At 39.7% G+C, this 15,419-nt stretch overlaps 2 protein-coding genes across 2 annotated transcripts; one reads left to right on the top strand and one right to left on the bottom strand.

Annotated features, from left to right (window-relative positions):
- Positions 1-1,787: 1,787 nt before the first annotated feature.
- On the bottom strand, positions 1,788-4,423 carry LOC142183134 (olfactory receptor 5AR1-like). Its single transcript, XM_075258079.1, has 2 exons — positions 4,408-4,423; positions 1,788-2,716 (listed from the first exon to the last, which is right to left on the bottom strand). The coding sequence occupies exons 1-2, from the start codon at positions 4,421-4,423 to the stop codon at positions 1,788-1,790; spliced, it is 945 nt and encodes a 314-aa protein (XP_075114180.1).
- A 6,169-nt stretch (positions 4,424-10,592) lies between these two features.
- LOC142183135 (olfactory receptor 6B9-like) lies at positions 10,593-11,534 on the top strand. The gene has a single exon (XM_075258080.1). It carries the CDS (start codon positions 10,593-10,595, stop codon positions 11,532-11,534), a length of 942 nt encoding a protein of 313 aa, XP_075114181.1.
- The last annotated feature ends 3,885 nt before the right edge of the window (positions 11,535-15,419 follow it).

Raw genomic sequence — 15,419 nt, forward strand, 5'->3', positions numbered from 1 at the left:
AATTTGCCCAAACTCTGCTGGTTAGAGGCTCAATCCACCCTGATTTTCAAAACAAATGTTGGTGCCAACCTCAACTTACTACAAGGGCCAAATTCACTGCTGGTGACAAGCTCTCCTCACTGCAAGTGCCAAATACACTTTTTCCTACTGTCAGAGAGGTGGTATTGAGTGTGTAAAGTGTGTAGTTGTTAGGCTGTGATGTTGGGGTAATAGAGGGTCTTTGGTGTGTTAGATGCCCCCAGACATGCTTCCCCTGCTGTCCCAGTGTCATTCCAGAGGTGTTGGCATCATTTCCTGGGGTGTCATAGTGGACTTGGTGACCCTCCAGACACGGATTTGGGTTTCCCCCTTAACGAGTATCTGTTCCCCATAGACTATAATGGGGTTCGAAACCCGTTCGAACACACGAACATTGAGCGGCTGTTCGAATCGAATTTCGAACCTCGAACATTTTAGTGTTCGCTCATCTCTACCTCTTACCCAGACCCAATTTTCTTTGATGAATTTTCAGTTTTATATACTAGCCACCTTCTTTGAGGATACCACCTCTCTAGAAGATCCTGTTTTCAGGCAGTTTTGGGTGGTCATTAGGTTATTAGGCCAATGCTTCACAAATTTTTTGATACTTGCAGACACCTTTTAGTTCTATACACAGTGTAAACTAGAAAGGAATGGGTGAAAAGCTATGCAAGGAAGTCTGTGTTACTGTTGACCTGAAATCTTCATCTGTAGTATGTTTCCACTAAGGAGTAGACAAAGACAGCTGAGGAGTCCTCTTCCATTATTTCTTTATTATTTTATTGCTTTATATCACCATTAGTAGGAGAATATGGGTCTTTGAATATTTTAGAGTGGTAAAAGGTGTATACTACCACTGACTGACTGTGGGGCAGCAAGTAAGGACAAGCAAAATATATGGCTTTAGCAGCCCACTGGGTCATTGTTTTGAGTGGCAGCAGCCACAATCCAAAAATGCAACAAGGCCAGGTATGAGTACCACACTGTTTGTTCAGGTCTAGTTCCAACACCAGACAGGGGCATTCATCTGCATTCCTCACTGGACCATTTTATGCCCCCAACTTCACCAGGTCTAGCCGTTGCTTCCGCTCCCCTTCCCTCATATCATGGGTATACGACAAAGGGTTGCCATGTAGTTTTACAACTCATGAGTCTGGATCAGCAAAGTCACAGTAGTAGCAGCCAGTATCCCATCGGATGGCTCCCTGCCAACTACAACTGAGCAAAGACATGAATTTTGGGGCTGTACGGCAGTTGGGTAGAACAACTCATTATCCCTATATGGCACATGTGCCAACTTTGGTGGTTCACTGCTTTATTAATGTATATTGACAATGATATTTTTGTGTTACCCCTACTTTCATAAAAGGATAATTTTTGGTGTTTTTTTTTTCTTATCACTTTTCATCTGGCAGGCATACTGTCTGTTTTTTTCTTGAAATTTTGTAATTGTCTCTCCATGGTGAACCATATAATAATGGTAACATTTTGATACTATCCATATGCACAAATTTTTATGGATGTTTTGTATTTGTCACTCCTTGGTGCATCACTTCTCAAGAGGCAGGTATACTAAGAGTGTGCCACAAATTTTCTGTATTTGCCATTGCCATACTGTTGGCATAATAGCAACAAAATAAACAACAACAACAAAAAACCCATCATTGCTTCCATTCTCACCATGACACCATCACATTCCATATCAACATCAAATCACTTGCTACTCTGAGACCTAAGCGTCTGTTTGCATTCTTGTATACAACTACATTTTAGACAAGCTTCCATAGTTTGACAAATGCTTTTTTGACTTCTTTATTCTTTAGACTATAAATGAAAGGATTTAGAATTGGCACAAAAACAACATACAAAAGTGCAAAGTATTTGTCCTGTTTTGAAGAATAATCTGATGTGGGTTTCATGTGTAGACACATTACTGTTCCATAAAAAACCACAACGCAAATGAGATGCGAGGAACATGTTGAAAATGCTTTTACTTGTCCTTCGGTGGATTTTATATTGACAATGGTACAAATAATGAAAACATATGACACTACAACTAGCATAAATGTCAGAAATCCAAGAGAAGCTCCTTCCACATAGCTTAACAATTCCACTTGAAATGTGTCACTACAGGAAATATTAAGCAATGGTGAAAAATCACAGAAGAAATGATCAACAGGATGAGATAAACTAAAGGACATTTTAGAAACAAGAACTGCATGTCCGATGGTGTCCAAAAATCCAATGGTCCATGATAGAAATGACAGGCTGGCACATTGCTTCATAGTCATTAACCTTATGTAATGCAGAGGATGACAGATGGCTACATAGCGATCATATGCCATTGATGCAAGCAGGATCACTTCAGTGCAAACCAGAGACGCAAATATATACATCTGAGCTATGCAGTGAGAAAATGATATTCTGCTATATTGGGTCAGAAGCATAAGTAATAGTTTAGGTAAAATATTTGAAGCAGCTATAATGTCAATGACAGCTAAGTTTGTTAAGAAGGTATACATAGGACTATGCAAGTGAGAATCAAGCAGAATAACTAAGAGGATGGCACCATTGCCAGCAATAATGATGAGGTAAGAAAGCAAAAAAATTACAAAAAGTGGGGAATGGAGATCTACATTGTCAGTGAGTCCTTCAAATAGAAAGGCTGTTATATTACAACTACAGTCTTCTATTGCCTCTAGAAACAAGAACAGATCAATTAAACAAATTAAGTTATTATATAAAAGACGTCAACAATTGTATCGTGCAATAAAATTTGGAAAATTATTGAGTTTATGTTCTGAATATGTTATTTTATTACTGCAGTTTAGAACCTTTACCAAGAGAAAACATTTGGCACATTATGAGATGTAAAACATGGCAAGGAAGACTCAGGACTCCTGAGCAGCTAGAATCCTACATCCGACAACTTTACAGCAATTGGTCTCAAACATTTACAGACTATTTTTTTTGAGCGTTGCTGTTGCCATAAATTTCTAAATTCAATGAAATGGGGGGGGGGGAAAGTCTATTGTTCAACTTCTGATATGTGTTCTATGTTCTATTATGGATACAATATGGTTACAGTATATGAGATTTCAAAATTATTGAATTCCTGTTTTTTTTTACAGTATACATAGGATCCCAACTTTTTTGGCATTGGGGTTGTAAGTCAAATAGAGACTGGGGAAGGACGTCGCAACCAATAGATGAGAGTGGCTGAAGAATAGAATAGAATAGTATAGAATAAAATTGAATTGGTTGGAATGGAATTGGATGAGATGGGATGGAATGGAATTGGAATGGAATTGGGATGGGATGGGATGGGATTGGATAGGATAGAATAGTTTTATCATTTAGAAAACACTTTTAATTCTATAACTTTTTAAATTGTATAGTTACATTTCCAAAAGTGAACAATAGACTGCTATGTTAAGTAAGTATTATAAAATAGTATAATTAGATTTTATCCAGAATCAATCTCTTTATGGACCTCTGAAATTGCATTTGTCTCACCAGAAAAATATCTTTAGAGCAAGATTAAATATATACCATAGTTAACCTAATACATTTTTATTATCTGTTTACCTATTGTATCTACTCTACCTATCCATCTTATACAGCATCTACGGAAAAAAATAGATTTGCATATCTGTATGTGATGTTATTGATTTTCTCATTATGAAGTATTTATTAGATGTTTCTAAAGGTAACCCTTATATATAACAAATTAATATACAGTAAAAGTAATTTATAAATCATTTTTCTTTTTCATATGTAAAATATAAAAATTCCAACGTGGAAGGGTAGAGAAAAAGACGGACAGTAAGTTATTGATACATATTCGAGATTTTAAGGTGACAATTACTATTGAAAGAAAACCAGGCTTTAGATTTTTTTTTTGGGGGGGGGGATTAAACTCATTCCATAGTATTGTAAGAATTGAAAACAACATTTTTGTTATGATAATGCTATGATAAATCCTCAGTTGCACAGTTTACATGAAAAATAAAACTTAGTAGTGTATACCAACAATATGGAGCCACATTGAAATCATGCCCGGCAGAAGGGTATTCTAGAAGGAATGGGTATGATACCACCCATGACTCCATGACTCTGCACTATACCCACGCTATCCCTATGTCTCCATGACCCTAGAATGCAAAACTATTTAAAAAATTTTTAATAGTGAAATGTAGGATCTTATCATTGGCATGGCAGGAATTACAATTTTCAAGCCCTACAACATCAGGTTCCCTTTAACTAGTGGATTCTTAAATCCTCACTATACAACCTCAAAAACAAAGATTTTAAGGAGACATCAATGCATTGTGATAAAATAATGCATTGTCAAAAACTATAGCCTGGATTCAGACCTACCGTACTTACCCAGAGCTGGTGTCATCTACTTCTTTGTTATGAAGTGTAAGACGCATTTGAAGTTTACGCTCTTATATAGTGAAATGAATGTAGTTCTATACCCCAGAGATTGTTACATAGTGGAAGAAAAAAGTTTGAATTGAGAAGTACAACTTTACTTATTTAAAGAGAACCTTGCTCATAAAACTTTATAAAACTGCTTAAGAAATGTAAAATAGCTAATGATTGTTCTTCTTTAAGAACCTTCACCCAACAGTCACACTAAAATTGCAAAAAAACCTCGCAATAATGTCACTTTTTTGGCAAAAAGGAAATAGGAAAAAAGGAGAACTAGAAAGCCAGTCACCAGTGGGAACATGGAAGTGGAGGGTCCACCCGCGGCCTCCTAGCTGAAGTTCATGGAGATGGCAGATGACATGGCTTCTGAGAGTCTGTGGGGCGGGGGTAGAAGGCTAAGCTCCCAGTCAGACATCTCCAGAGGTGGAATGTCTAATGTAGCACAGAAGGGATGTATGTTTCTATAGGACCACAGAGTAGCAGAGTGACCATTCAGTCAAGCAGTCAAGACATAGGGGAAACCCCAGCAACTGGGAAATTGGCGGTCTTGAAGTAGTTGGGGTAGCGGGTGCCTTTTCTGCAAGGTGATCCAGGAGATATCCTGATAAAGTAGTATTTTAGCTCCAGCAAAGTCAAAGTCTTTAAGGTGGCAGGCAGTGGCGTAACTAAAGTCTTGTGGGCCCCAGTGCAATCTTTTCTCTGAAGCCCCCTATCTCATCCCTACAGAGAACTCTTGATAGTGATGGTTATGGGTGCTAAGGACTTTAATCAACTTAGGGTGCACTCACACTGAGTATACGCTGACTGATTCTGAATGTTAAAACACGTTCAGAATCAGCGCGTACAAAGCAGCTCCCATTCATTTCAATGGGAGCCGGCATACGTGCTCTCCCCATAGAAATGAATGGGCTGCTTTTTTCCCTATTGGTTTCAATGTGATACGCACATCACATTAAAACCAATAGGGAAAAAAGCAGCCCATTAATTTCAATGGGGAGCGCACGTATGCCGGCTCCCATTGAAATGAATGGGATCTGCTTTGTACGCGCTGATTCTGAACGTGTTTTATGTTCAGTATCAGCTTAGTGTATACTCAGTGTGAATGCACCCTTAGGGTAGTTTAGGGTATTCTGTCTATCTCCTTGGCTTATGGGCCAGATGAAAGCTGCAATCTCAATACAGATGCCAGTGCTTATGGGCCCCCTAAGACTCCTGGGCCCTGGTGCGACTGCACCCTCTGCACCCCCTCAAATTACGCCCCTGGCGGCAGGTCTTAGAGAGAATGGCTTCCTTCAGGGAAAAATCGTGTACACCACAAATAACATTACATGGTGCTAGGTCAGACCACTTTGGAGCACAGAGCCCTATGAGCACAGTCAAGGTTAACATTATGTGTTGGGAGTTTCTGGAGGATAGCAATGAAGAATGCCGCTAGGGTGAAATGTAGGTCCTACTCCTGGGTGACCTCAGGCAGTCCTTTGACTCTGATGTTGTTATGGCGTTCCTTATTGTCCAAGTACTCCATATGGCACTGCATATCCTGCATGGTTTGACATTGGGAATGGACAAAGGCTTGAAACTGGGAAAGATAAGCGCGGGTTTGGTCATGATCTTCCTCAAGGATCTCCACCCTAACAGTGAAATGCTAAAAGTCCTTCCGCAAAGCAGAGATCTCTGTGTGAAATGTATCTGTCTCCTCAGTGACCATGGACTGGAAGTCCTGTCCAGTCCAGTCTGTTTGACAAGTGAGCAAGTATTTGGGGCCATTGAACTGGCATAGAAGTGGGAAGTGGAGCATATTGGTCAAACAGCTCAGGAGAGGCGAGGATGAGCAGTGCCCCCTGATAGTATATGGGGACATAGAGGGAGTCACCCCCAAGTTCATATCATCCACTCCATGGGATGGGGAGGAGGCCAGAGCTTGCTTAAGCAGAGCACCAGAAGTGGAGGGTGTTGTGGACAAAGATGGAGCAGGAGGATCTGCATAATGTGCAAGGGTCATAATGATAGATACTGCAGGGTCATTTGGAGGAGCAGCTAGAGATAGTGCAGAGGATATTATAGACATCAGACCCACCTGACAAGCCTGTGTAGGTCAAAGACCAACAGAAAGCAGAGGCACCAAAGCAGGAGCAGGAGGTAGCAAGGACAAAGCGGAGGAGGATAATAGCTGTGGGAGGGAGTTCTGACATAGAACCCTAGCAGGAACCGAGGAGGGGAAGCAGGTAGAAGCAGCCATCATCTGGGGCTGTCTCCTCCGATGGCGATCCTCTGAAGAGGGCATCGTTGGAGGTAGCCAAAGCTCAGGAGCCACATGTACAACCACACAAGATGGCTGTGGGTGGAAAGAGGATCAGAACAGCAAGGATGCAAAAAGAAGGTAAGTGTCAAGGTATGGTTGGGAAGGACAGTCACTCGATGCACAAGTCTCCGTGGAGGCTTTTTTGAGCTAAAATTAGTCCTTGTCTGAGCAAGCAGGGCAGGAAATCCCCGAAGATGCATCTGCTCACAATAGCTGCATAGGCCATGCCCCCTAGACTGTGAGGTTTAAACTTTGTTTGTTCTGGAATGAAGCTACTCTGTTATGAAGTCTACTTCACTTCAACAGGGTGTATTTCTCACCTGGTTTCCTCAGCCAGGCAAGATATCGGAAATCCAGAAGGATATATCTTGCTTTAGCAGAATGTAGTCTGTTAAGGCTATTTATTTAAGTTACTTGGGCTGGATTTCCTGGACTGGAGGGCAGGTTGGTAGTGGGAGTCTTCCAGTCCGCACCCCTAGTGCACTACAGGTTTTTCCCTTAGTCCCAGGTGAGGCTTCCTCATGGTCATTACTGGGAAAGGAAGCCTGGTGAAAGGAGGGCTGACAAGTTTTGTAACCTGTGAGAGAGATCACTCCTGGACTGGATGTTTGCACAGTTTGCTACAGAGTTTGATGACACATTTTGTCCTACACTAGGTTAGTGAGGCCTACTGCTGTATAGTTAGAGCTGGGCAGGCCTAGGGTTTTGTTTTGTTTGTACAGTGTTTTTTGGGCTGAAGCACCTAAATAAAAGCACCATTGGAGTTTGAAACTCACTGCCTGTGTGTACTGTGTCACTGCCGACCCCTGCAATGTGTACCATATAGGGTAGAATATATTAGAATTATATATATATATATATATATATATATATATATATATATATAAAAAATGTATTATAGTGACATTATACCATTGAGATTACAGTATATAGTGATGAGGGGGGTTGACCATGCTTTGGTCACAGTCTGACAGCTTCTGACACTGAATCGTTTTCAGGCAGCGACAATCTAAGGGTAATTTTGAGACGCGTTTTTTGCCGCGTTTTTTACACGTGTAAAAAATGTCATTGAAGTAAATGTGAGTCTTATTTTTACACGTCTATTCTTTACACATGTATTTTGGCAAAATGAGCACGCGTTTACTCCGTATGCATTCACACAGAGTCTTGTGGCGCTGTTTTTGCCACAAAACTCATGTGAAATATCGCCGCTGTAAATACAGAATCCCATTCAGTTCAACGGGCTCTGTCTTACGCGCGCTACACATTGAACTCAATGGGATTCTGTTTTACAGCGCTGCTTTTTTACATGAGTTTTGTGGAAAAAACAGCGCCACAAAACTCCATGTGAATGCACACTAAGTGTCACTTCAAGTTTTATCCTCTGTGGACATCGACAAAAGTTGACACTAGAGATCATAAGGTACAGGACCTTGTAGAGGTATTCCCCAGAACTACATGGTGCCTGTAGTGGAAGTGCGTACTGCCACTCCTGACACTGAATGATTCCAATGTTGTCCTTAAAAACTAATATTTTTTATTTATGAGTGAAAACCTTCTCAATGAAATCATCCACCAAACTACTTCTTGTGCTGCCCAGTAAATACCAAAAACCTTACATCTGCCAAAGATTGGACACCTACAAGTTACAAAAAAATGGAACTTCATCCTAAACATGTGTATTGGAAGAATAAGCCCTCAATCACATAATATTGGTCTACAAGTCTGACCCAAGTGACTCGCTGTAATTTTCAGTCAATACTGGGCACTGTTGCGCATATATATAATATATACATCCCCATACTCTGGAATGCACTACCACAACACATAAAACTCGCCTCCATTTTTGAAGGGTCAATAAACATTCATGTATACTGAATATTGCTCCCAATCTATGAACAGCTTTCATATATCATCCATCCCTGACCAGTACGATGTTACGCTAGTTCATTTCTTTGTTTATAGTACAACTTTGTTAGATCTGAAGCTGAACTTTACTTTTTTAATCCCTAAAGTTTCATTTCAATGTCAAACCTGTTTGTCCTGAGGGATTAAAGTGTTTCAAGGCAGGATATAAAAGATCAGAAGTTTGCAATATACAATGCAGACTCCTGCACCCGTACACAATGTCATGACAGTATTGTCAATGCTGATCCATGAAGCTATTTAATTACAGAATACACTTCAGGTATGTACCTATTATAGTAATATGATGTTAGTATATTATTGTTTTGCAGTGTTGAGGTTTCTAATGCATTTATTGTTTAGTGTGATTTCTGGATTATAGTATGCATCGTAATCTAAAATAACACAGCAAAGCTAGGGTATTGTTTGAAGTAGAACTCCCATAAAGCCTTTTATTCTCTTATAATGCTTATGATTAGAGATGAGCGAGTAGTACTAGATCGATTAGGTATTCGATCGAATACTACAGTATTTGAAATACTCGCACTCGATTGAGTACCACTCACTATTCGAATGTAAAGGTTCGATGCAGAACCAGCATTGATTGGCCGAATGCTATACAGTCGGCCAATCAACTCTGGTTCTTCTACTACCTTTAGAAGTCTTCTCTGTGCAGCTTCCCCGCGGTGTCTTCCAGCTCTGAATTCACTCTGCCAGGCATCGGGCCTGGGCAGAGCCGACTGCGCATGTCCGCTTGTAGTGCGGCCCGATGCCTGGCAGAGTGAATTCAGAGCCAGAAGATGCCGCGGGGACGCTGCAAGGAGAAGACTTCTTGGAGGATCCAGCCCAACCCTCACTGCTACATCAGATGCAGCAGAGCTGAGTGTGCGTTGAACCATGCTGCACACTCAGCTCTGCTGCATCTCTGTGTGTGCTGAGCTCCACTGCTTCTCCGTGTAGCATTGCTGTGTCAGCACTGCTACATCTGAGATCGGACCACAATGGAAACTGCTGTGGACAGATCTTAAACTCCGCCTTCTCCGGCAGAACCAGCGTTGATTGGCCGAATGCTGTACACTGGCCAGTCAACGCTAGTCAATGCATTCCTATGGGAAAAAGTCAGCTCGCGCATATTGCAAGCTGACAGAGATCCCGACGTAATACAGTGACTTGGGCATGTTAGATGCCCCCCAGGCATGCTTCCCCTGCTGTCCCAGTTGCATTCCAGGGTGTTGGCATCATTTTCTGGGGTGTGATAGTGGACTTGGTGACTCTCCTGAGTCGAATGGTGGGATCCCCTGAAACGAAGCATTTTTCCCCATAGACTATAATGGGGTTTGAGATTCATTCGAATAGTCGAATATTGAGTGGCTATTCAAAACGAATATTGAATATCGAACATTTTACTGTTTGCTCATCTCTATTAATAGTTAACTAAATTTCATATATTTATACAAATCTATGCAAGTAAACCAAAATATATAGAGCAAGTTATCAAAACATATAATAATAATAATGATAATAATAATAATAATAATAATAATAATAATAATATGTAGCAAAAATGTTAGCTGTGTATGGTGAAATTTCTGCAAAAATCTTATTTGCCTTTTTTTAATCTACATCTGTCTGAATCTGATCAAGGACCTACATTCCAACCAGTTCTCCATAAACTATAGGGCTCGCTTCATAGTAACCCTGCCAGGACCTTTCACACAATTGCCACTGCATAGAATCCACTAACACAATTGAAGGGAAGAAAGAAGAAGACGGGTCTAGCTCAGAGGACCGACAGATTAAGGAACCCATATATCTGGGATTTGACATTTTCTGCTTCTAAAAAAATTTGGTGGAGACAAAATTCCGTATACACTTTGCAGAACAGAAATTGTAATTTTTGGCTCCAGGAACACTTAAAATTATATACGTCATGAAATCAGATGGTGAATTCAATATATCAGAATTCATAATCCAGGGCTTCTCTGATATTCCTAAACTCCAACTCCCAATGTTCGGGATCTTTCTCTTTATCTACTTCCTGATTATATGCTGGAACCTGATTATTATTGTAATTATATGGAGAACTCCTCTTCTTCACACTCCTATGTATTTTTTTCTAGTACATCTTTCCTTCATTGACATTGCTTCAGCTTCAAATATTCTACCGAAATTATTACTTATCCTCTATGCCAAACAAAAGACAATCTCATTTGTAGGGTGTATAACACAACTGTATATTTTCATGTCTTTGTCTTGTACGGAGATCATTCTCCTGGCCGCTATGGCGTACGATCGCTATGTCGCCATCTGTCATCCTCTCCATTATTTTACTCTTATGCCTTCAAAACAATGTGCTAGATTGTCATTCATGTCATGGTTTATTGGGTTTTTAGACCCTACTGGACATGCTGTACTGATATCAAAGCTATCGTTCTGCTCGAATAAGTTTGTCAAGCATTTTTTTTGTGACACAATCTCGATATTAAATCTTGCTTGTATAGACACGTATATGGTTGCCTTGTTGAACTATGTTGAAGGAACATTACTTGGGATTACTGCATTCTCACTTACATTAATATCATATGTATTTATAATTTCCAATATTCTCAAGATAAAATCCACCGAAGGACAACGTAAAGCATTTTCTACCTGTACCGCCCACCTAACATGTGTCTGTATCTTTTACGGGACATTGATCTGTTTGTATATGAGACCCTCATCAAGTTTTTCACCAAAACAAGATAAGTATTTTTCACTTCTTAATATTGTCCTTGTTCCAATGTTTAACCCTATAATATATAGCCTTAAGAATGAAGAAGTTAAAAAAGCTCTAGTAAGCCTTAAGAAAAAATATTTTAAGTCTTGCAGGTGATGGCTGGCACAAAACAGTCTTCAAAAACTCAGCCAACTCCATATTGGGGCCACCAGATTACAGTATAAAACTTGTACACATCAAATAGTCATCAAAACACTCATCACGTTTACCCATCAAAAACTCATTTAAGAGTTTCCTCGAAACCAACAGCCCTCTTTAACCTCTAGTAGAAAGCTCAACTCATAGAATCAAATTACATTGTGGCGTCTAAGAATAAGAATTTTTTGCTTGATTTGCCTCCTCTATCTGCAAAGAACCAAAACAGCATCTTATATTGGTCACGGTAGAACTCTAATGCGTAAGACCAACTTGGTTGGGCATAAACCAAGCCTTTCTATGTTAGCTTTGAAGATCCAAGCACCACCGGTGTTGAACCCTAATTCATGATAAGGTCCACTCATTGTCAGAAATTAGGCGTATTCTTAAACTCTACACCAGCAACTTGCTAGCATGTGTTTCCAACTTCATTTACACCAGAAAAAAGGCATAAATAATGATAAATCTGATGTGTTTGATGGCCTTGCCCCTATCATGCCCACTTTTTGGAAAGTGACACATGGGGAGAAAAACTTAAAAAGTCATCATTATGATTTGCAACAAAAATTGTGACTCTTTAACAGCTTTTACGTCACTTTGCTGGCTCGCATGTCATGATTAATCTGCCAGTTTTTTTCAGAGGAGATTCCGCCATTTTTGTGGTAGAGTAATAATGAAATTATCCATAAATGGATTTTAAAGGAATAAGAAATATAAAGAATTGGCCTCCGTTGGATCCACTTCTGACTTTGGCTCAAAAACGTGCAATAAAAACTGTATTGGCAGGATCATCTGTGCAACTGATGCACAACACATCAGTTATACATTATACTCCAAATAATTGGATGGGGACAATAGACAATAACACAGATAGCACGTGACCCTGAAGGTCATTATGTTTTTCCCCCTGTAGGTGATCATGTACTTATATATTTTCCCATCTACCAGTATTTCAATTCTGTATATCGATGCCTTCCTTGGAGTTTCATACCGAAATTCTAAGATAATCTTTATGGTGTTGAGCCCTACTATGTTATTTATTTTGCAACATAATCACAGTGCTTTATAGACATGATCAGTCACTGACCCATATAGGACATATATTTGTCTTTGGAGCGTAGGAGGAAACTGGAATATCAAGAGGAAACCCACGATAATACTGGAAGAACATACAAACTCCTTGGACTGTAGTAAGGGAATGGTGCTGACTACTGAGCCACCATGCTGCCCTCTAAACAAATTTCACAATAATAGTCCTTCTCTTGGGATTCTTCAGCACTCCAGAAGTTTCTTGACAAGATGGGGTTGCTAGACTTGTGAAGGCTAAGCCACATCATAGAGTATACTCTCTTCATTCAGTTAGTACAAATTTTCTTTAGAATTCAGATTATGCAACAGCTGATAACATTTTTTGGAGATAAACTCTGGAACCATTAACACTATAATATATTAATGTGGAAAACTCTCAAGGTGTACAGGAGGAGATGAGTCAGATCCACTGTATATTTAATGAAGAATGAATTTGTTGGGCATGTGAAGAGAATGGCTAGAGAATGTCTCGGCAGAGAACATTATTTTATAGGGTCCTCCATGGCACAAAATGGATAAACTTGGTTACCAGTACAGTGAACTTTGGGCCCATATAGTACATGAAAACAACCTTTTTCCAAACCTTGTTATAGAATTTGAGAATTGGGATACCTTACTAAAGAAAAGTCAGATTCTAGGTAGATCATAAAATTCTAACAACAATTACATCACTCTCAGTTTGGCAGGGACTATGGTAACTTATTTACTATACCTGCCTAAATACTATCATATTTCGACAACTATCGGAAAAGAACCTTGGATATCTAGAAACTATTACTTTGGCCAGGATAGAAAAGTTAATTGCTCATAAGGTCAATGGGAATTCACTGGGACCAGATGTCCTCCATTTGGAAATCTACTCTGGATACTTGGAATATCTGTATCCAACACCCTTCAAAATGTTGAAGCTGCTTTTGTACATGAGGTTGGCCTTAATTCTTGATACAATGGTGGGTCTACCTTCACATTGATGTGATGATATGAATTATTTATGAAGCTAGTAGGGATATGCCCTTTATGTCCATGTTTATACAGGATAATATGATTGTATTTCTGACTCGGCAGTAATTTATGTGTTGATCCGTGTTGGTTGTTTTATCTATTTCAATATATATGTCCAATCCTAATAAAGATATTTATCAATGTTTGTATTAATACTACTTAGCTTTGTATGTTTATTATATATATATATATATGCCTAACCTTGACAGTCAAGAAATTTGACTCAATGGAGTGGTAGTATCCACTTAATGACCCAGAAAATTTTGACCTAAGTGATTGGTAAAAGTACAGTACTCAGCAATGATGGACCAACCCCTAAAGATTTGTTTTCCCACGCTCACACAAAGAGATCCTCTGGTTTGTTATGGTCCAAGCTTATTTGGATAAATCCAGAAGTGGAATTATTATACTCTGGGATCTCTTCAGATGTCTTGTTGCTTGGCATGTCCATGTCACCGTTAGAGCCCAATTATGCACCCAGGATCATCACTGAGATGTATGACATCACAGGAGAGTACCGGACATCACCAAGGAGGCAGAGAGTGCTAGACTCTGCGAAGAGGCTGTAAAGCGGTAGCAGTATTTTTGTTACCTTCTCAAGGCCTCTACCTATTTTATTCTGGGGTCGGTAGGTACCCCAGACTATAATAATTTACCATTATGCATGTCGTAGCAGCCATTTTGTTACAAACCCATTCCAATTATTAACCTAGCTAAAAATATTGGTTTCAATAGTTGGGTTGGCTTCTATGTGCACAGAAGACACCATGTCGACTAGTTTCAGTACTATATCTGTGACCATGGCTGGTATCCCACTGCTTTTAATCTCTGAATTGTGCAACATAGTACTGGGGTTAAGTCTCACAGCATAAATTGACCTTCTTAAGGTGGTTTTATCTCAACCACCTGTACACCACAGCTAACCTGATGCACATATGTTTTATGTAGACCTGACCTAAATTAGTTTTCCACTTTCTCACTGCAGTAGGATCCCCTATATGAGTGTTGTGAGCCAGGTGAAGTGGACTGACTCTACTACCAAGTAAGATTGACTCTGGTTTACTGTTAATATAACTGTCAACGTAGCCTCCCCAGGATTCATCCTTAATCCCCCATACAGGAATATGGACTACACTGAAGGGACATTACAAGGTTGCTACCTCTTAAAGGTATGGTGTTGGTAGTATCTGTTCAAGCAGATCAAATAATACTGATATGTACACAGTCAGGAGAGCTGCAGAGGTTCAGACTTGGGGTCATGGTCTGTATAAGTAGTCAGAAAGAGGAACGAGGCCAGGACTGGAGGCACAGGTACAGATGTCAGAAGCAAATCAAGTCAGCAATGAGTAGTGAATATATTGCACAGAAGACAGGGAAATGAGATCAGAAATACAAGACAAGGTGCGGTAAACAAAATCCTAAATCGCAGGAACTAGAAAGGCCACCATTTGCACCCTATAGCAGTTACAGGTGATGGAGGATCATGTGGGCAGTACGGTAGTCAGAGAGTGTTAGTAAGACCAGCGCCCTACACTTCATCCACATGCACTGATAAGTTGTGAAAGTAACTTTCAAACTCAACTTTGTTCGGTCTGAAAAGTAACTTTGTTTTTTAATCCCAAAAGTTTATTTCAATTTTGCAACTTGTTTTCCATAAGGCATTAAACTATTGTACGTCAATGCAGTATATAACAGGGCAGAGCTTTACAATACAGGATGCCATTAGATGTGTATATTTCATTACAGTATACACAC

This window comes from Leptodactylus fuscus, chromosome 10 (genome assembly GCF_031893055.1).
Source record: "Leptodactylus fuscus isolate aLepFus1 chromosome 10, aLepFus1.hap2, whole genome shotgun sequence".
NCBI classification, from domain to species: Eukaryota; Metazoa; Chordata; class Amphibia; order Anura; family Leptodactylidae; genus Leptodactylus; species Leptodactylus fuscus.

Coding starts and splice junctions, on each gene's coding strand:
- LOC142183135 (XM_075258080.1), top strand. CDS start 10,593: ATGAAATCAGATGGTGAATTCAATATATCAGAATTCATAATCCAGGGC.